At 34.0% G+C, this 19777-nt stretch overlaps 1 protein-coding gene across 6 annotated transcripts in view; it reads left to right on the top strand.

Annotated features, from left to right (window-relative positions):
- AKAP9 (A-kinase anchoring protein 9) overlaps positions 1 to 19777 on the top strand; it is a 145558-nt gene that overhangs the window by 1724 nt on the left and 124057 nt on the right. For all 6 annotated transcript variants that reach the window (XM_081080220.1, XM_081080219.1, XM_081080217.1 and 3 more), the window contains exons 2-3: positions 16204 to 16461; positions 19308 to 19352. In XM_081080220.1, coding sequence (XP_080936346.1) covers positions 16204 to 16461; positions 19308 to 19352 — 303 coding nt within the window. The remainder of the gene's footprint in view (positions 1 to 16203; positions 16462 to 19307; positions 19353 to 19777) is intronic.

Genomic DNA, 19777 nt, shown 5'->3' with positions numbered 1-19777 from the left:
GCAACCTGATGATCTGAGCAAGCAAGCTCTATGAACCCAAGTAAGTGGAGGTAAAATGTGCACCTCCTTCCAAAAGCACTGAAGTTCTAAGACATTATGTTTGTTACCTCAGAATTTTTACAGCTTGCCCCAGAAGTATCTTTACTGAACATGTGGGAAGCCGTCCTTACAAAACAGTTTACTTGGGACAGCACATCTCATAACAGAGGATTTATTTAAATTGTTTTGATTTGGCAGAAAAATTCTAGTTTCTTTGTATGTGTGTTCTTTGTCTTTCAAATTCTGCCTACGGAGTAAAAATCGCTTTAGCATTCATTTTTATTGTAGAAGATTATATTCCTCTAGAGCTAGCCCAGTTTTTCCAGTCAGAAATAAGTCTGTGAGACTTGTAAGGCAAGTTATGTTTGCTGGAGCATTAGCTATACAATATAAAAACACTGGAAGCAACCTTCAACGACAGTATTAGGAGAATTGTTTTCTAAACTATATTACATAAGTGTGATGGAATATCATGCAGCAATTAAGATTATGACGACTGATAGGAATGTGGAAAATAGAAATAAAACAGTATCATCAAAAGTAGTGTATGCATTATTTCGTTTATATAAACGTGTGCTTTTAGATAAGGACTTAAAAACTTTGCATTGTAAATATAAAATCATTCAGCAAATCATTCAGTGTATGCATACATTATTTCATTTAAATGTGTGCTTTTAGATTAGGACTTAAAAACTGCATGGTAAATATATGAAATGATGTTTTATTCCTGTTTTATACTAAGAGCTGGAAATACAGAGGTGGTGATAGTCTCTGTTCTCTGGTTGCTCACAGTTTAGCGGGAGAGACAGACACGGGGCAATAAGTACAATGAGAGAGGAGGTACAGTAGGATTTGGGGTGAATTTTTTCATTTGTTAAAATGTGTTAAATGCTGCTACCACCTTATTTTTAAGGCTCTTACGAGGAAGGCTCTTAATACTGATATTAATGCAACCTAGCGTAATTCCCATCAAATAGTAGATACTCAGTATTTGCTCAATGAATGAATGAGCAGAATGACTATGAGTTCTTATTGGGTGCTGCTTTATTTACTAGCATGTTGTAATTTAATAACAGTAATCCAGAATGCTCCTAATTGGAAGTCTCTTATTGCTGGCATCAGAAATCACTTACAATGATCATTTCCAAAACTTATTCAGATACTTGTTTGTTCATTGGACTTAAATAGTATTTGATAACCTAGTTTTATGAACCATAACATTTACATTTTTTTCTTGGTGTTTGGTAAGCTGTTCACTGAAAAATTTCTTTTAGACCTTATAAATGATTATTTTTAGACCTTATAAATGATTATTTTTTTTACGATTTGTCATGTATACAGTATAATATACTTTATAAAATCGTTTATACCTACCAAAATCAGTAATGAGAGCTGAATAAATTTTGGTATATGTAGCCATTAAAATAATTCTACACAGACTTTTTGAGTTGGGAAAATGCCCACAAATAATGCCAGGTTAATAAAAATGTTACCAGAAAAAAATATGTACATATTTATATATGAAGATACTTTCATATATCCACCAAGGTGTAAATAATGGTTATCTCTGGGTGATGGGTTATAGGCAATTTTAATTTTCTATACACTTTTAGCATTTTCCAAATTCTCTGCAACGTATTTCTTTTATGATCAATAAGTACATGTTTAAATGCCATTTTTTAACACAATGAAAGTTCATCAAATACAGTATGTTGAGGAGCATGTATGATCATTTTACAGAACAAGAAAATGCACAGAATAGCAAGGTTTCTTCAGGACCCTCTATTTAGTGTCGTCCCGGAAGTGTAATTCAACTCCAGTGCTGCTTGTGTTATATAGTTGGGGTTCTATTTTATTAGACATTTATAGATCTTTCTGTTTTTGTAGTTTTTATCTTCGTGTTGTCGGTTCCCATTGCCATGGACATGCTCATCTTGCCTTGCTCCTTATTTGCCTCTTCCCAATGTGCTGTGACTAAAGAACCTAGTAACTGAGTAGATAAAATGATTTTTACAAAATCAAGGGACAAAGGAGCCTGGTGAATGGGCTTTATGACAGTTTAGTTTTTCTGTTACTTGTTGGTTTTTTGGTTTGCTGTTGGGTTCCCAGCCACTTCCTCAGTGTTGATGTTGCAAGAAGCCTAATCCATGGAGATGTGAGACATGACTGCATTAATAAGTAAATATTTTCAGAGCTGGGCTTAACCCTCTTTACAAGGTGCTGGCAGGGATGGCACGACACAGGCTGTCCTTGTGTTGAACCAACAAACTATGCTAACTCTACTTTAAATGACTTCAATTTTTTCCAGCTAAAATTATTTGCAATAATACATAAAGCAAGAATTGTAATATTAGTGAACAAAATTAGAGAACAGTGTGTATTTAGTATAAAATTATTAGTTCTATAAATTCACATTAGGTATACTTTTTAATATTCTATTTTATACTTCTTAATACTGCAAAATAGCAGAATTCAGTGAAACCAAAGTTATTCATCATTTCTGTAATTGACATAATTTGATGAATAATTATTAAAATTTTTGCTTGTGGCATTCAGTAAGTAGTAGCTACACAATTTTTACTTGTTTAATGAGCATTTTCAGTTTGAAAATATTGCCAATTTTATGCAAAAAAGAGTAGCTCTTTGCCAGCTGTATATTAGGTTATTAATAGCAGGACCTTTCAATTACTGTTTCCACTTTGATAGACAAAGTTAGTTATGGTGTAAAATTGTTCTTTGTGTATTTCAGATTCACTGCTCCACCACTATGAAAGTTGCTCTTCACCCCTGTTTCTTTTAAACTTTTTAGTTTTTTATTCTTATATGTGACATAGCTTTCCTAGCGTTCAAAGTGTACTACAGCAGTTTGATGCTTTCATCAACATTTGTTGCAACAGGGGTACATTGTCTGCGACTTAAAAATTAATTCATGATCTTCAGGCTTTGTTAAAAAAAAGCATAAAACATAACTTGTAGATTATAAGCTTTTAAGAGAGATAGTGTGGAGGAAAGAATGGCAGAACAGGCTTCTGAAAGTGTATAGTATTGAAGAAAAGTTTCTATAGTAAATCCAAGAAATGGCAGGAACAGAGATAGGGAAGTGACTGGGTAAAAAAGCCATTAGGTCCAGAGAAGAGAAACTCAGCAAGGAGGTCTGTGGTATGTCAGTGGAACTCAAAGTTGAATGAGCATGTGGAAAAGAAGAAGTGAAAAAGATTGGCTATATCCAAGTGACTGGAATATGACAAAATTGGGGCAAAAATTATTTTCAAACAAAACACTTATTTTTATATATATAAATTTTGTAGTGAGAGCTGAACTACGACGGCAAAACATTTATGTATTATGTATATAAACTGCTAATTATAGAAGTATAAGTGAATTCTAATATGAAAGTTCTAATAGAAAAAGTTGTCATGGTAAATTGTTAAGCATTAAATGATAGCGAACATTTTTTGTATTTACTTCTCAATAAGATTCCACTAAAATTGAAATTAGACATCTTATTTCATTGGTGAGCATCTATTTAAAAATTTAATTTGAAAAATCTTGAGAATTTTCAAAAAGTTTATAAAGGTAGTATGCATCGTGTGTGTGTTCATAATACTGCTGTTTGGCGTACTAGGAAAGGCACTAGGACTTGGAGGCATTTAATTGCTTATTTGTTCAACCGACATTTTGAACGCCTACAACTACAGCTATGGACTTTTACTTAGCACGCATATATTTAAATGATCACAGATTCTCTGTTTTTTTTGTGTGTGGGAACAATGCTGTCACACTACGTGAATCTCAACAGGTGTTTTGAAAAATAAATAATGATTGAGAGCTCTTGGAACTCCTGGCATTAGATATAAAGAAGCTATGATTTTTTTTTAATTGAGGTGAAATTCATATAACAAAACTTACCTCAAAATGAACAATTCAGTAGCGTTTAGTACATAGGCAACATTGTGCAACCTCCACTTCTATATAGTTCCAAAACATTTTTATCATCCCAGAATAAAACCCTGTACCCATTAGGCAGATACTGTTCATTCCCTCCTACCCCTAGCACCTAACAACCACCAGAATCTGCTTTCTGTTTCTATGGGTTTACCTATTTATTCTAGGATGTTATATAAGTGGAATCATATAATATTTGACCTTTAGTGTCCGTTTTTTCCCCCCCACTTAGTGTGTTTTCCAGGTTCATCCCTGTCGTAGTAAATATCAGTACTTCATTCCCTTTTATGGCTGAATAATACTCCATTGTATGTATATACCACATTTTGCTTATTCCTCCGTTTCTGAGCATGTGAATTGTTTCTACCTTTTGACTATTTTGAATAGTGCTGCTGTGAAAATATGTATATAAGTGTTTGACACCTGTTTTCATTTTTCTTGGGTATATACCTAGGAGTAGAATTGCTGGATTATGTGGTAATTCTCAGTTTTTTGAGGAACCACCATACTGTTTTCCATAGTGGCTATACCATTTTAGATTCCCACCAGCACTGGGTGAGGGTTCCAGTTTCTCTATATCCTCACCAACGCTTGTTTTCCATGTGTTTTTTTCTTTTTTAAAATAGCCATTCTAGTGGATGGGAAGTGGTATTTAATTGTGATTTTGATTTGTAATTTTCTAATGACTAAGGATGTTGAGCATGTTTTCATGTACTTGTTCGCCATTTGTCTGTCTTTGGATAAGTGTCTTATGTCCTTTGCCCTTTTTAAAATTGGATTGTTACCACTTATTTTATATATTATTTATTTATTTTATATTACATATATTTCTATATGCAAAGTGTAAGAACACGTGCTCTCTGGCAGGCGTGAAGAGGGGCAAACCGAGATAGACACACATCTCTAATAGAATTATCTCCCATGTTGGTTTTTTTTTAGGCCTTCTGGGCTCTGACAAAATTTAAACTGTTGCTTCCTTTGAATAATAGACTCTTAGTGAGTTGATTAGAGCATGGTGCTCAAGTTTGATTTCTGTGTGGGCCAGTGAGTCATTCCATTCCAAGACCAGCTGTTTTACAAGTGCATGCAGTTGGTTAAAGGGGCACCTGTTGGTTTTTCGCTTGATCATTACCAGTCAGTTTTCACTGGGAGGGAATCCTAGTTGTCTTCAATAGCAAAAAAGCCTGTCATTTTCATATATGACTATAATAGACCTATACAGATATTTCCCTAGTGTAAGGTAGTTTTTTTTGTGTTGTCATATTGACTGCCCTTTTACTTTTAGTGTTTTTGTGGTAGTGGTTACCAAAATATAACTTAATGGTTATCAAAATATAAGTGGTTACCAAAATATAACTTAATACTGGGCTTGGTGTGGTGCAGAAAGCTTTGGTTGATTTGCATATGTATTTAACCCTATTCAAAAATTAAGCATTGTTCCAGAGGTGGTTTTGTCTAGGTTATTCAACTCTATACGTAGATTCCTTTAAAAAAAATTCCTTTATTTTTTCATAAAAAAATTCCTTTATTCTTTTTGTTCATGAACAGTGTAGTGTTTGTTTTCAATTGCTATCAGGGTTATGATTCTTATTGTGGTTTGCTATTCACTGAGATTTTTATGTGGTCTAAAAGTTTCTCTGTAAGTCTAATTTTTTATTTTCCTTTTAAGAGATCATTTCTTAAAAACCCCCAAAGTTTTTTCTTTTATCCTTGTAAGAGATGAATGCTTAAAGCCCCAAAAGTTATTTTAACTAGTAAGAACTACACAGAACTTTACTATTTAAAATCCTAATCTATAAAGATTTGAATCCATAAATTGTATTGACTGAATAGATTCTCTGTTTACAGATCTTTGAAAAACTAACAGCGTATAAAATCTAGAATTTTTTTCCTTCTATTTCTTGATACTGCACACACTGCAAAATTCCTTGTTTACTAAGGATCCTTCCTTGTGGGCTCTGTGATTAGGCTGTATTTATTCCTCAGTGGCCTCACTTTTCAGCTGATGTTGCCTTATTGTTTTCCCAGAGAAGACAGGGACAGGGACCACATGAAAATATTAATTTTCCATGTTTATCAAGAACCCAATTTAATGTATGAAAGTGTGTGAGGGAGATGCAGGCAATTTGCGATGCGCATGGGGCAGTGATCCCAGTTAATTACCACATTTATGGTCTTTGACTGTATATGCATGTGTTGATTTCTTAAGTCAAATAAATAAGTAGATGCTCTAAAGGGCAAGGTTAGTAGAATATGTGTAAACACTACATTAGTAAATATCTGCTGGGAGTTTATGTATAAAAGAATGGGTTTCCCTTGAAAGTTACAGAAACTATTTTCTGTTCTTGGACAACTTAAAAATATTGGAAACGATTTTTATGTAAACTCTTTTATAGTACTCGCCAAACTAATATTTAATTTTTTTAAAAAAGGTTTATGGATTTGTTCTGCCTTTGTTTATTTTTATTTTATTTTATTTATTTTTATTGGGGAAGGGGAACAGGACTTTATTGGGGAACAGTGTGTACTTCCAGGACTTTTTTTCCAAGTCAAGTTGTTGTCCTTTCAATCTTAGTTGTGGAGGGCACAGCTCAGCTCCAGGTCCAGTTGCCGATACTAGTTGCAGGGGGCACAGCCCACCATCCCTTGCAGGAGTCAACCGGCAACCTTGTGGTTGAGAGGATGCGCTCCACCCAACTGAGCCATCTGGGAGCTCAGCGGCAGCTCAGCTCAAGGTGCCTTGTTCAATCTTAGTTGCAGGGGGCGGAACCACCATCCCTTGCAGGACTTGAGGAATTGAACTGTCAACCTTGTGGTTGAGAGCCCACTGGTCCATGTGGGAATCGAACCGGCAGTCTTCGGATTTAGGAGCATGGAGCTCTAACCACCTGAGCCACCAGGCCGGCCCTAATATTTAATTTTTAATGTGCATAAATTCACTTTGTAATGAGAACACATCTGAGCATTTCTATTCAGTGACTTCCCGTCAACAAGAGAACTCTCACTTTTCTACTTCAGCCAATAGCAATTTTTATAATAGAGCTTGAGAAAAAGAGAAGATAATAATTTCAGATTTTTTTTAGTTGAGAAAAATGATTTATATACAGAGGGTGCCCAAAAATGTATACATATTTTAAGAAAGGAAAAAAGCTGTATTAAAATTGTAATACTGAATATATACTGATAACAAAAGATGAATACAAGTCCTGTGTTTATATTATTTTTGGCACCCCTAGTATTTTTTAAATTCTAAGGGTGAAATAAAATATAAATACTTTTAATAGGTCTCAGGATTTTAATCTTATGACAAAAGACTCTCTGTATATTCTTTTTTCTTGTAGGATTTGGATTTAAAATTGTTTAATGTAGTTTTCTCTTTTCTAGCTCGTGTGAGCATATATTTGAGGCTTAAGAGTTTATACCTATTCACAAAGCATCTCAGTTGAAAAATTAAATCCTTTTGAATTATTCTGTAATTATTTTCCTTTATCCAGCATACTTACAACCCAATCTCTAATTTTTTTTTAATTCAAAATTTGTCTCATACTTAGCCTTTCGTCCCCTTTTAATACTACTAAAATCAGGCTCACATTTATCTCTCTTCTATTTTGTTTCCCTTACTCATTCTCTTTTACCTTTCAGATCCAACCAATTACCACATTCCACTGATTTTACCTTCTAAATATTTCTTGATTTATCCCCATTTTTGTTCATACGTTATTATCCCTCACTTGGACAATGGGAAAGTTGAGAGTGGAAGAGAAAAGTGTATGAATTCAATAATAGTAGCTGCCAATTTTTGAGCACTTTCTAATGCTAGGCATTTATTATAATTTCATCCTTATAACTATTCTAAGAGCTGTGTAAACTGTTGCTATCTCTATTTTATAGGTGGGAAAACCAAGAGGTTAAGTAATTTGCACAAAATCGTAGAGGAGGAGCAAGGATTCAAACCCAGTCTGACCCAAGAAATTGTGTTCTTGATTTCAACCCTACACAAGCTCTTATATCTTTGATCTGTGTTCAGTAGGTAGGATTGGGAGTCCTTGGTAATGGGTTGTAAGGGTAAGGGTAAGAAAGATGCTGTGGTCTGAATGTCTGTGTCATGCCCCCACCCCATAACTCCCCCCCCATTCATACTGTTGAAATCCTAACCTGCAAGGTAATGGTATTAGGAAGTAGGGCATTTGGGAGTGATTAGGTTATGAGGACAGATCACTCATGAATGGAATTTGTCCCCTTGTAAAAGAGAGATCCTTTGCCCCTTCCATCATGTCAGGCAAAAAGATCGCCATCTAAGAACTAGAAAAGAGGGCTCTCACCAGACACCAAATCTGCTGGCACCCTGATCTTGGACTTCTAACCTTCAGAGCTGTGAGAAATAAATTTATGTTGTTTATACACCACCCAGTCTGTGGTATTCTGTTATAGCATTCCAGACAGACTAAAGCAAGAGATGACTCCAGCTCTCTGACTCGAGCACCTGAAGGCGTGTAGGTGCTAGTCTGAGATAGGGAACAAATGGACGAGTTTGGAGGAAAAGAAAAGTTTCAATGAAATGGGTCTTTGAGGTAGGAAATGTGGGCATGGTTGGAGAGAAACAAATATTTGAGTAAGGTAAAGATTAGTTTTGTTTTGGGTGTGTTGAGTCAGAGGTGCCTACAGGACATTCTGGAGGAATGGTCCAGTGTAAAACTGAATATGTGTCTGGAGCTTAAGACAGAAGTTCATGCTAGAGATAAATATTTGGTTTAAAGATACGAGCTGACACTCTGGGGATGGGAGTTCACTCAGGAAGAAGACTGACTGAGTGGGATGCAGATGGAGAGTTGAATCCTGTGGAAACATCCATGTTTAAAATGCAGGTGGAGAAGGAGATTGCAAAGGAGACTGAGAGACAAACTATTCAGAAAGCTAGGAGATGATGCTGTCAGTGAAACTAAGGGAAGACAGAGTTTCAAGTAAGTAGGAATGGCCAGTGGTCAAAAATGAGAATTCAGATTACTGAGGGATGGGGAATTAACAGGAATCAGGAAAAGGTGGGGAATGCTACCTACTTTATCAAAGATTTTGTTGTGAAAAGCAGTATAATTGTAGTGGTTATGAGCTTGGACCAGATCATCTGAGATCAAATCCTGCCTTTGCCATTTATTAGCGTTGTGACTGTAGGCAAGTTGCTTAAACTCTCTGTACTTCTGTTCCCACCTGAAAAATGAGGCCAGTAATAATACTAGCCTTGGAGTTGTTGTGAGGATTCAGCTAATACATAGAAAGCACTTAGAACACTGTCAGACTATAAAATGTTAAAGAAGTACGAGCCATCCTCCTCCTCCTCTTCATGCCAGATCATAGAGGCTCAAACTATATAGAAAATTAGATGGGAGAAATCGGCTGGGATTAGATTGTGAGGAGCCATATGTGTCATTTAAAGTAATAGGGATTTTATCATAAAAGTGGCAGAAAACTTAGAGAATGTGTATCTGGCATGTTTAACCTCTGAAGAGGTTAGTCCTTTCTAAAAAAAAAAAAAAAATCCCCTATTCAGATAGGTATGATGCCACCAGGTGGCAGTTATATGTTGTTGCTACACAGATGAAGCAGTAAAACTGTGTTTTTTATAAATATAAAATATTGACTTAATTAAAAAAGCTAAACGTAAGCACCCTAATTCTGTTAGGGCTCCTTCGTTCCGGAAAAACTGAGATTAGTTAAGTGAGGAGAGATAACAAAGGGTTATTGTAAAGACAGATTTCAAAGGAAGGTAAGAGAAGTATGGTTGGGCCTCCTGGGAAAAGCCATTTGGAACCCAGATAAGGTTGGGGCAAAGTGCCATTCTTCTCACTGTTCATTGTTAGCAATAACTGAGGTGACAGTGAAATGAAACAGATAGGTGGCATCTGAACAGTGAAATGTAATGCCGTCTGTGTTGGCAGTTATGCTTGTGGGGTATGGTAAAGGTGTCTGGAGAGGCTGATGAAAGAGGCCAGGCCCCAGTCAGCAAAGTCCTGGGGCTTCTGCCTTTTTTTTTTTTTTTGTCTTTTGGGACGAGATTTTTGATAGATGTATAGTTGTACTATATCCTTTTTAAAATAGTGATATTAACATATGGGCCCTGTGTGATAATTTTACTAGTGAATATTCTTTATAGATCTGAGGGGGAGGGAGGCAGTGAAGATCTTTCAAAAAAGAAAACAATCACCCACAGTCTTATAACCTACAAGCAATCACTAGGAACAGTTTGTTGATTCTTTGTTTCCATGTGTAAGTATATTTTTAAACTTGAATCATACTCTTATTTGCAATTTTGGCCTCTTTTTTCTCTGACTTTATGTTGAGAGCATTTTCCCACATTACAATTTTTAAAAAATTTTTGACAGCTATATAATACTACATAGTATGGTTATGCAGTAATGTAACCATGGACCTGATAATATCATCTCAATTTTTTTAAAGAAACTATGCAGATATATATTCTGAAGTTCTGAGGAATAGTGTCTAAAATTATTGCTTAGTGGCGTCTCTTTTCTGTAAAAAATAAATTATCTTTTTTCTCTCAACAGCTGTTTATTGAGAACCTATGTATAGCTACTGTTCTACACTTAGAGTGTTATATAGGCTTTGATTTTAATTAAAAATCCCTGCCTTTCTGGAGCTTACCTTCTAGTTATTTGTTCCGAAGTAGTAATTTGACTTCATATAATCCATAATATAAGCCTAAAACAGTATTTTAATAATTTTATGTACTTAGAAGTGATTTGCTCTGAACACTATAATGTAATCTTTCCACTTTCTATTCTACATCTTTTTTTCACTTGGGATCACTTAGTAATAGATACTGTTCATTGAACATGAGTACTTTTTTCAACCAACAATTTTTTAAAAATACCTTTTATTATGTAGAATTCTAGTTTTTCTCTTTTATAATTAAGTGAAAGTAGGAAGAGGAAGGAGAAAGGAAAGGGAACAATTGAAAAAAAAGAAATCTCCAAAAAAAAGCCCTTAAATTTGGAAGAAATATTGAAAGATCCTTCAAATCTACCTCTTCATTTTACAGTTGAAGAAACTGAGTTCTGCCGAGGTTAAGTGGCTTGTCCTGTGTCACATAGCTAGCTTATCAGAATCTCTACACAACAGTCCAGTACTCTATTATATGTAATCCATATTATTTTTGAGACATTTTCATTCAACAAATATTTGTGCTTACTATATGCCAGACAATGAAATGTAGTAAAATGTGTAACATTAAGGTGATTCCTATGGGTACAGATTCTGTTTTCTACTTACACATGTATTCCAAAAACTTTTATTTAAGAAAAACTCTGCATTGAGTGAGATTAGAGATATAAATAGGACCGATGGCTCATCAATGTGAAGTCCTGTGGTCATTTCCATGGCAGATTTCCTGGGACCTCTTCGGAACTGTTATTTTCCACCAGTTTGTATCTTTGTGATATTGTTGGAAAATATGCTCCAGAGCACAAAAGAATTGCTTTTGTCGTTTTTGCTTTCAGTTTTCCTACTTCACTCTACATACAAATTGTCTTTGGGTCAACTGTTGTTATCTTTTTGTTTCCATGGTTAGGCCCCTGGAGTTTTGCTGTAATAGTTTGTACAGCATTCTTATGCAACATTTATTAAAGAATATTAAAAAGGTTAAAAGGCAGCATTGACAGTACCAATAGTCACTGTAATTAGAATTAGTTAGGATTTCTTAAATTTTCTGTAGCAAAAACATGGGAAATAGCTCTACTTTCAGCCATTTTTGAAAACTGGGGAGACTAGATAACATTTAAAAAATACTTTATAATCTCTTTGGGGTATGTGTGTATATTTCTTCTCTCAGTCTTGCCAAAAAAGTATTTGTTGGTTTTGTGGTTTCATTTGTTCGTGTCTTTAAACTTAGTGTTGTAGGATTTGAAGTATAATGACAAATGAAGGAAAAGAGAGCTCAGAATGTATGGCATGCAAATTGGTATAACGGAAAGATACAGGATTTGGAGTCAGATGTTCCAGTTCATTCTGTTTGCCACCTACTTATTATGATCTCTGACAAGTAACTCGTATTTGTCTTTAAATCTCAGCTTCCACATTCTTTTCTCAACAGTTCCTGACCTTTCCCAGCATTCCCATCCAAATTAAGTCTTTCTGTTGTGTGCTTTCTTTCGTACCTATATTTTTTTTTCAAAGCACTTTTTATCTCTTGAAATGATGTTTCTGTGTTTATCTATATTGGTTTACTTTGTTCTTCCTACCTGAATTACAATTTATAGGAATAGGGTTTGTATCTGATTCATCTTAGCACTGACACGTGATAGGTAAACAGTAAATATTTGGTAAATAAATACTTAATACCTGCCACATGCCAAGTTATTTCCTTCACAGAGATCAAACTACCACAACCACACCTCTGACAGAAAGCCTTCTTTGAGAAAATTAGGTCGAGAGGTACCCATACCACCTTCTTACAGAGGACTGCTGGGTTTATGAAATTGTACACTTTTGTTTCTCACACCTCAGTGAAGTAATAGGCTGGCCTAGACTGAAACATCCTACTATTAGGACCATACATATGAACTCCTGTCTAGCACAGTGCATTGAACACTCAAGAAAACCGATTCCAGTTAGTTTTTTGAAGTGGCAGTCAGAAACTTGGCATGTTTTTATACAGCATTTTCAAAAGTCTTTATCTTACTGAGAATGATCATTTATAAATTTATAAATACTGAGTTTAAGGAATAAATTATCATTTTTGTTTAGTTGTTTATTCACACTCTAGGCAGGGTAAGATATTTGCTTGAGATCTGAATTAGTTTTGAAAGACAAGTGTATGTGGACATAATGGCTTACCAATGAATTTTACAACTTATTTCCATGCCTACGTATGTTAACATTTTTATAATTGGCTTCCAAAGGACAAACACAGATGGCTATAGTCTGAATATTCAGCATGTTTTAGACTAAATGTTTTCCCAGTAATTTCAAGTGTATTATTTCAGTATCAGATGATTAGCTGATAGAGTAGTTTCTGATACTTGCTTATCTGTTAGCTTGCCATTTTTCAGATTTAAAATAAAAGGTTTAGAATTTAGATAGCTGTAAGAAATCAGATTTATGAAAAGAACTTGTTTCTTTTTATAAAACAGAACTTGTGCTAAAAAGCTATTGTAGGCATTATTTTTGAGAATTTTATGTTGTGGTGGGGGGTTGGTAGAGGAGAGAGATTATGGTGAGAGGGATTATTTTGTGTTTTAATTCATTTAATTGCTAATTTTAATTCTGAGACCATGGAACTTTTTTATATGGTAGAATTAGATATGCCTTCTATATCATCTTAATTCTCAGGTTCTGTAGGACAGCGCTTAAAATGATTGCTTAGTAGTGACTTTAAAAGATAAATTATCCATTTTTCACTCAATATGCATTTATTAAATTGTGCTCTAGCCTTTGTGTATATAGCAGTGAACAAAAGTTCTTACCCTCATGGACTTTACCTTCTGGTTAATTGTTCTGAAAAAATAATATTACCTCATATGCTTAGTAACTGGCCTAAAACGTCTTGGTTATTTTATGCCCTTAGAAGTGATTTGTTCTATTATGGAACCATTCAACTTTTTGTTCCATTTCTATCTGTTACTAACTTTTTCATTTTTATTTTTTTTTAAATTAAACTATTATAAAACGGTTATGTAATTGCTCATATAAATAAATATTAAAAATAAATTATGTATATGACCTAACAGAGTTGAAATTTTAAACATAATCTTCATCTTTGTCTTGATATCCTCTGCTGCCTGAATATGTTTTCTAACACAGACAACATGGAATTTTAAGAAGTTTTAGAAATTGAGCATAAATATCAAGAATGTCATTATTAATATTTTTCTTGGTTTTGCGTTCTGAGGGATCTTTTTAAAATCATGTGCCTAGACTTTTGATTCTATTTAAAGATAATACATAATGGTATTTCAGTTGGTTTATTTTTAAAAAGGAATCTGCTATCCCCCAAAGTAGTTTAAATGCATTCCAGCAGCTTAATAATGCACAAATAGAGGCAACTAGTCTTGCATCTGTTCCTTAAGCAGACATGAGATGAGGTAAGATAACTGGCTAATTGCTAAATAACTGGGGAGGAAATTTAAATGTGATATATTTTTATATTCTATAGGTCAGTGATTAGGTAGTTCTGACTTATGAATTAGACATCCTTATTAAGTAAACACTATATACTTTTCTTCCTCTATAGCAGACAAGTATAAAATATGCTGTATGTTGTTCTGTAGGTTCTGTTATTTGTCATATATTTTGATATCAACATTTATTATTAAGATTGCTTTAATACTTTGTGCCATAAGAAATTTACTACCTTTGTAATTGGTCTAATTAATAGTTATGTAATTAATATATTGGTAGTATATTTCCTCTTTTTAAGGCACAAGGGGCTTGTACATATTCTTTTTTTGTGTGTACATATTCTTACGCTTTGTTTCTTTCCTCTCAGAATGATCAAGGCTCTAATTAAATTTAGGAATCGGTGGTTAGTAGTTGCTTCATATAAAATTTTGAAAATTTGTTACATAAAAAAAGAAATTTCAAATGAGCATAAAGAAAAATACCAGTAATCTCAAATCCAGAGCTACACCAAAGCTATTATGGTTTTATTCTGCTAGAATTTGTCTGTCTATGTATATAATGTTATTAAAAATAAAGCTAGTTTAGAATGAATTGTTGAAGGCTGTGAGCCTGAGTCCTGCCTTGTCTTTGTTATACGAGATGCATGTAATTTTCCTTTTAGTAAGAAAAAGACTACATTGTAATATTATTTTATACTACTGTGTCATAAACATCTTTATGATTAATAATGGTTTGCATTAATACTATTTTAATTGAGTTAATCCAGTGTTGCCAAAGGATGTAATGCATACTTCTGATTTTAAGTGGTGTCAGATATTTTAGGTGACATCCCAATCCGGTATTAAGTAACATTGGATAGTATTGTAGGAAAGTTCTTACCTTTTTAGGTTTCTTTTAAGTTCACCTGCTTATGACACGCTAAAAGCCTATTTGATGCTCATATATCCTTTATGCCCCTCTAACACATAGCTGTTTCTTTTGTAACTTTCAGTAATATCTAACTAAAATTTTAATAATGTAGTTTTATTTTGCATTGTATTGATTTCTGTTTACTATTTTTTGAAAAAGAAATCACAAGTGATACTGGCTTTTAATTTATATCAGGGATAGAATGTCTCCATTTAAAATGAATTTAAGAAATGTACTCTAGTTAAAACAGGTTAAGTAAATGATAAGTATAGGTGGCACTAGGATATGACAAAAATTCTGATGACTAAGGGATGGGAAGCACTGTTGATTGATATTGAAATTATTTCTAATTTTTATTTCTAAGGCTGTATTGATGAATTGTATAGCTAAATCTTTTGCATGGACTAATTATATTTCGTATAAATTAGAAGAGGTCCCAGAAATTCTGCAAAGCAAATGTATTTAGAGCTCTTGTATTTTCATATAAGATCACATCCAGAGTTTACATTCTTTACCAAAGAATGAGTGAGAGTGCCTATTATTCCTCATTCTACCCAACTCTGGGCTAATTTTTTTTCTTTAGACATGACATTTTTAGTTCTTCTCAATATTTGAATAGCATTCATTTAGAAATCCTTAATTTCTTTGCAATTCAGTACTTACAGACTGTAACAATTGTCCTTTATTTTGTCATCTTTTTTTTTTTTTTAAAGATTTTATTGGGGAAGGGGAAAAGGAGTTTATTGGGGAATAGTGTGTACTTCCAGGACTTTTTTCCAAGTCAAGTTGTTGTCCTTTCAATCTTAGTTGTGGAGGGTGCTGTTCAGCTTCAAGTTGTTGTCCTTTCAGTTTTAGTTGTGGAGGGCGCAGCTCAGCTCCAGGTCCAGTTGCCGTTTCTATTTGCAGGGGGCAGAGCCCACCATCCCTTGTGGGACTTGAGGAGTCAAATCAGCAACCTTGTGGTTGAGAGCCCACTGGCCCATGTGGGAATCAAACCAGCAGCCTTCGGAGTTAGGAGCATGGAGCTCCAACTGCCTGAGCCACCAGGCCGGCCCTTGTCATCATTTTTGTGATGGTTTCATCTTTTAAAGAAAGTAACTCCAAAGCTGCTTTTTCCTTAGTAGTGATAAAAAAAAGTTATCTTCGACAGTAATGACAATCTTTTTTTTTTTTCTGTAGCTTGCCCAGTTTCGACAAAGGAAAGCTCAATCTGATGGGCAGAATCCTTCTAAGAAGCAGAAAAAAAAGAGGAAAACTTCAAGCAGTAAACATGATGTGTCAGCATATCATGCTCTGAATGTTGAGCAATCACAGAGTGATGAGATGTACACGAATAGTTCTCAAAGAGTAGGATCAGATGTGACTCCTGAATCCACAGTAATGAAAACTTTACACAGTGGAGAAATGATCAAACATGACCAGGTCTTCTCTGTTGAAGTAAGTATTCATCCAGATTTTTAAACATTAAAATTTTAAGTGTAAAGTTGTTGTAATGACAACACTCATTACCACCATGAGCAGTTTTTGTGAGCTTGATTCAACAGACATTTATTGGGCACCCAAACATTTAGAATTGAGCAGTAAGGATACAAAGGTAAGTATGACAGTCTCTACCTGTTAGGAAAATCAATCTAGTGGGGAGGGCAGATGTAAGATAGGCCGTGTGCTCTGTCTGCTTAGAGATGTGCTAACAAAACTGCACATGGTAACACAGAGTGTCATGATTTGGGGGAATGCCCAAATCAGCCTTATGTGGTTATTTAAACAAGTTTCTTGGAAGAGATAATGGAACTGAGCTTTGAAGTATAAGTTAGAGGCAAAGTAGGGGAGGCAATCTCTGTGCAAAGAACCAGCAGTCTCTAAGACATGAAAATGTGATGTGATTTGGAAGCCATAGGTAGTTTAGTTTTAGATGGATCACAAAGTGATGGGAATGGGATGGTGGTAACGGTGAGGGGCAGGAGGTCGCACGTGGCCCGGAGGAAGTTCTCAGTAAGTGCTGATTTTCTTCCTCCCCATAGTGATGTGAGTTTTCAGAATCAGGAGATGAGGGAGGTGTTAGGAATGGATCGGGATGGTAGGTAGAGTGGAGGAACCACCAGCTGAAATTAGTGGAGAATGGCAGGATGCTTAGGAGGCAGAGTTTTGGACAAAGCAGAGTATAATTTGGGTTGTGTCCTGGCATATTTATTTAGGAAACAGATTTAGGTATCTCGGGATTTGAGCTTTATGCAGGAGGGCAGCGTGTCAGTAGAGATTTGCTGTTCATAAGTGTATCTTTTTGAGTTTTTCTTAGAGTTTGTTGCACATCTTGGATATGTAGATTAATGTTTTTCATTAATTTGGGAAGTTTCTGGCCATTGTATCTTCAAATATTCTTTCTGCCCCTTTCTCTCCTCTCCTGGGTCCCCCCATTATGCATATGTTAGTACTGTGTTTCTCCAAAAATAAGACCTAGCCGGACTATCAGCTCTAATGCGTCTTTTGGAGCAAAAATTAATGTTAAATATTAATTTATATTATATAAAGATAATTATATAAAATTTAGATTAAAAGATAATTGGATAAAAATATAAATATAATTATATATTATATAAGACTGGGTCTAGTATAATATATAACATAATGCAATATATTACCAGGTCTTAGATTAAATTTTGCTCCAAAAGACGCATTGGAGTCTGGCTAGGATTTATTTTCGGGAAACACGATATGTTTAATGTTGCACAGATCTCTGATGCTGTTTATTTTTCTTCATTCCTTTTTTCTTTTCCTCAGACTGGATAATTTCAATTGAACTACATTAAAGTTTGCTGATTCTTTCTTCTTCATCCTCAGATCTGCTGTTAAGTCCCTCTAGTGAATTTTTCATTTCATTTGTTTTAACTCCAGAATTTCTTTGTGGTTGTTTTATATACATTCTATTTGTTGTTGTTGATATTCTCTATTTGGTAAGGCATTATATTTATAATTTTCTTTAGTTTTTTAGGTATTTTCTTCACTTTTTTGACTATATTTGAAATAATCTAGTTTAAAGTCTTTTTTATTAAGTCCAATATCTGTTTTTCCTCAGACAATTTCTATTGACTGCTATTTTTCTTGTGTATGGGCCATACTTTCCTTTTTCTTTGTGTATCTTGTAATTTTCTGTTGAAATGTGGACCTTTTATAAAATATAATATGGCACTTCTCCTGCTTGGTTTAAAGATATATTCGTTATGTTTTTCTGCATAACAAATCAATGTTTGGGCTCTTCACTAGAGTTTTAGCATTTCAAATACAGAGTGTCTTATTCGCCATTTTATCCTCAGTTCCACAGTTTTTAGTACACAATATGCATTTAGTCAATAGCTGTTTAGAAAGCATAAATGAATGAACCCTGAAGGCTTCTGTCATGAAAATAGTTTAGATTTAAAAGAGCCATATGAGTTAGGAACCAGTGCTACAGAATTTTAGAATAGCGGTAGGGCTTATTTCTGTTTGTGGCATCAGTTACTGTATCATTAAAGGAGGTAGACTTGGAACTTGATCTTGAATGATGAATACAATTTCCCCAAGTGTAGATGAGAAAGGAGACACTGATGGTTCATATTTGTTGAATGAAAAGGTGAAATAATGTGGGTCTCATTTCTCACTTATAAATGAAAATCTTAGATGAGAGGGAGAAGAGTGAAAGCAGTGAAAATGGAGGTTTCTTCCTTGACTCTTCTTCCCAGTACAGTACTTCTAAGCTGAAGGCTGCTTGGGGAAAAGAAACCACTCCACACTCAACTCCCAGAGATGTAAGGATGAAACAAGAATGTCTTAGAAAGTGTTTTGTAAGCTGCAAAGGGGTTAATAACACAGGTTGTTATTTTTCTTCAAGTTGTAATTACTTTTCTAGCATCAAGATTTGATGACTTCTTTTTGAAGAAATCAAACTTTTTTATTAGTAATATTTTACAGCTTTCTTTTACCTAAAAGAGATACAAGAATTAGAGGGATGATATCTTAATTGGTGCCTTTGTCTTACAAATGATTTGTAATGTATACAAGATCCAGTGTGAATGTACTTCTTGATACTTTTATATTTAGAAAAATCCATAGTGTTAAGTTTTAGGTGCATTATTTAGTCATTTGTAATCAGAGTGAAAATTTTAAAGATTTGAATAATTTTCACTAGATTTTTAGTGATATTTTTATGTGAGTTTTCTATCATAAGTACCAATAGTAATAGGTTAATAAAATACAATATTTGAGGGTGGAAAAGACCTTAATATAATCGGTTTTTACTTTTGTTTTAGCCGGAAAGTGAAATTTCAACCACAGCAGATGATTGTAGTTCAGAGGTAAGAATAAATAATAGCATGATTGAGATTTTATGTTATTCCTAAAACTATTATTGATTATTAGTACTTTATTTCTTGCAACTAAAACTATTATTGATTATTAGTACTTTATTTCTTGCAACATGCCTTTGTATTTTTATAAATATAATAAAATATAGCATAACATAACATAATATAAATGACCTAGAATACCTGAAGATTGTTTTTCTCATGTATCTTTTTTTCAGATTATTAACTAAGGTCTTAAATCTATATGAATAGCTTGGTTTTTAGATAAAAGCCTTGTTTTAGTTTCTAGAAGTGTTTGGTACTGGATTTCTAGGATACTTGATCACATTATACGGTGTCCATATTTACGACAGTAAACATTTCATAATAAAGTCTGTTTCATTTTGAGTAATGCCTTTTATAAATCCTTAACTGCT

Source organism: Rhinolophus hipposideros, assembly GCF_964194185.1.
Source record: "Rhinolophus hipposideros genome assembly, chromosome: 18".
Classification (NCBI taxonomy): domain Eukaryota; kingdom Metazoa; phylum Chordata; class Mammalia; order Chiroptera; family Rhinolophidae; genus Rhinolophus; species Rhinolophus hipposideros.
The sequence above is the reverse complement of the archived record's forward strand: the minus strand, read 5'-3'. Positions and strand labels throughout refer to the sequence as shown.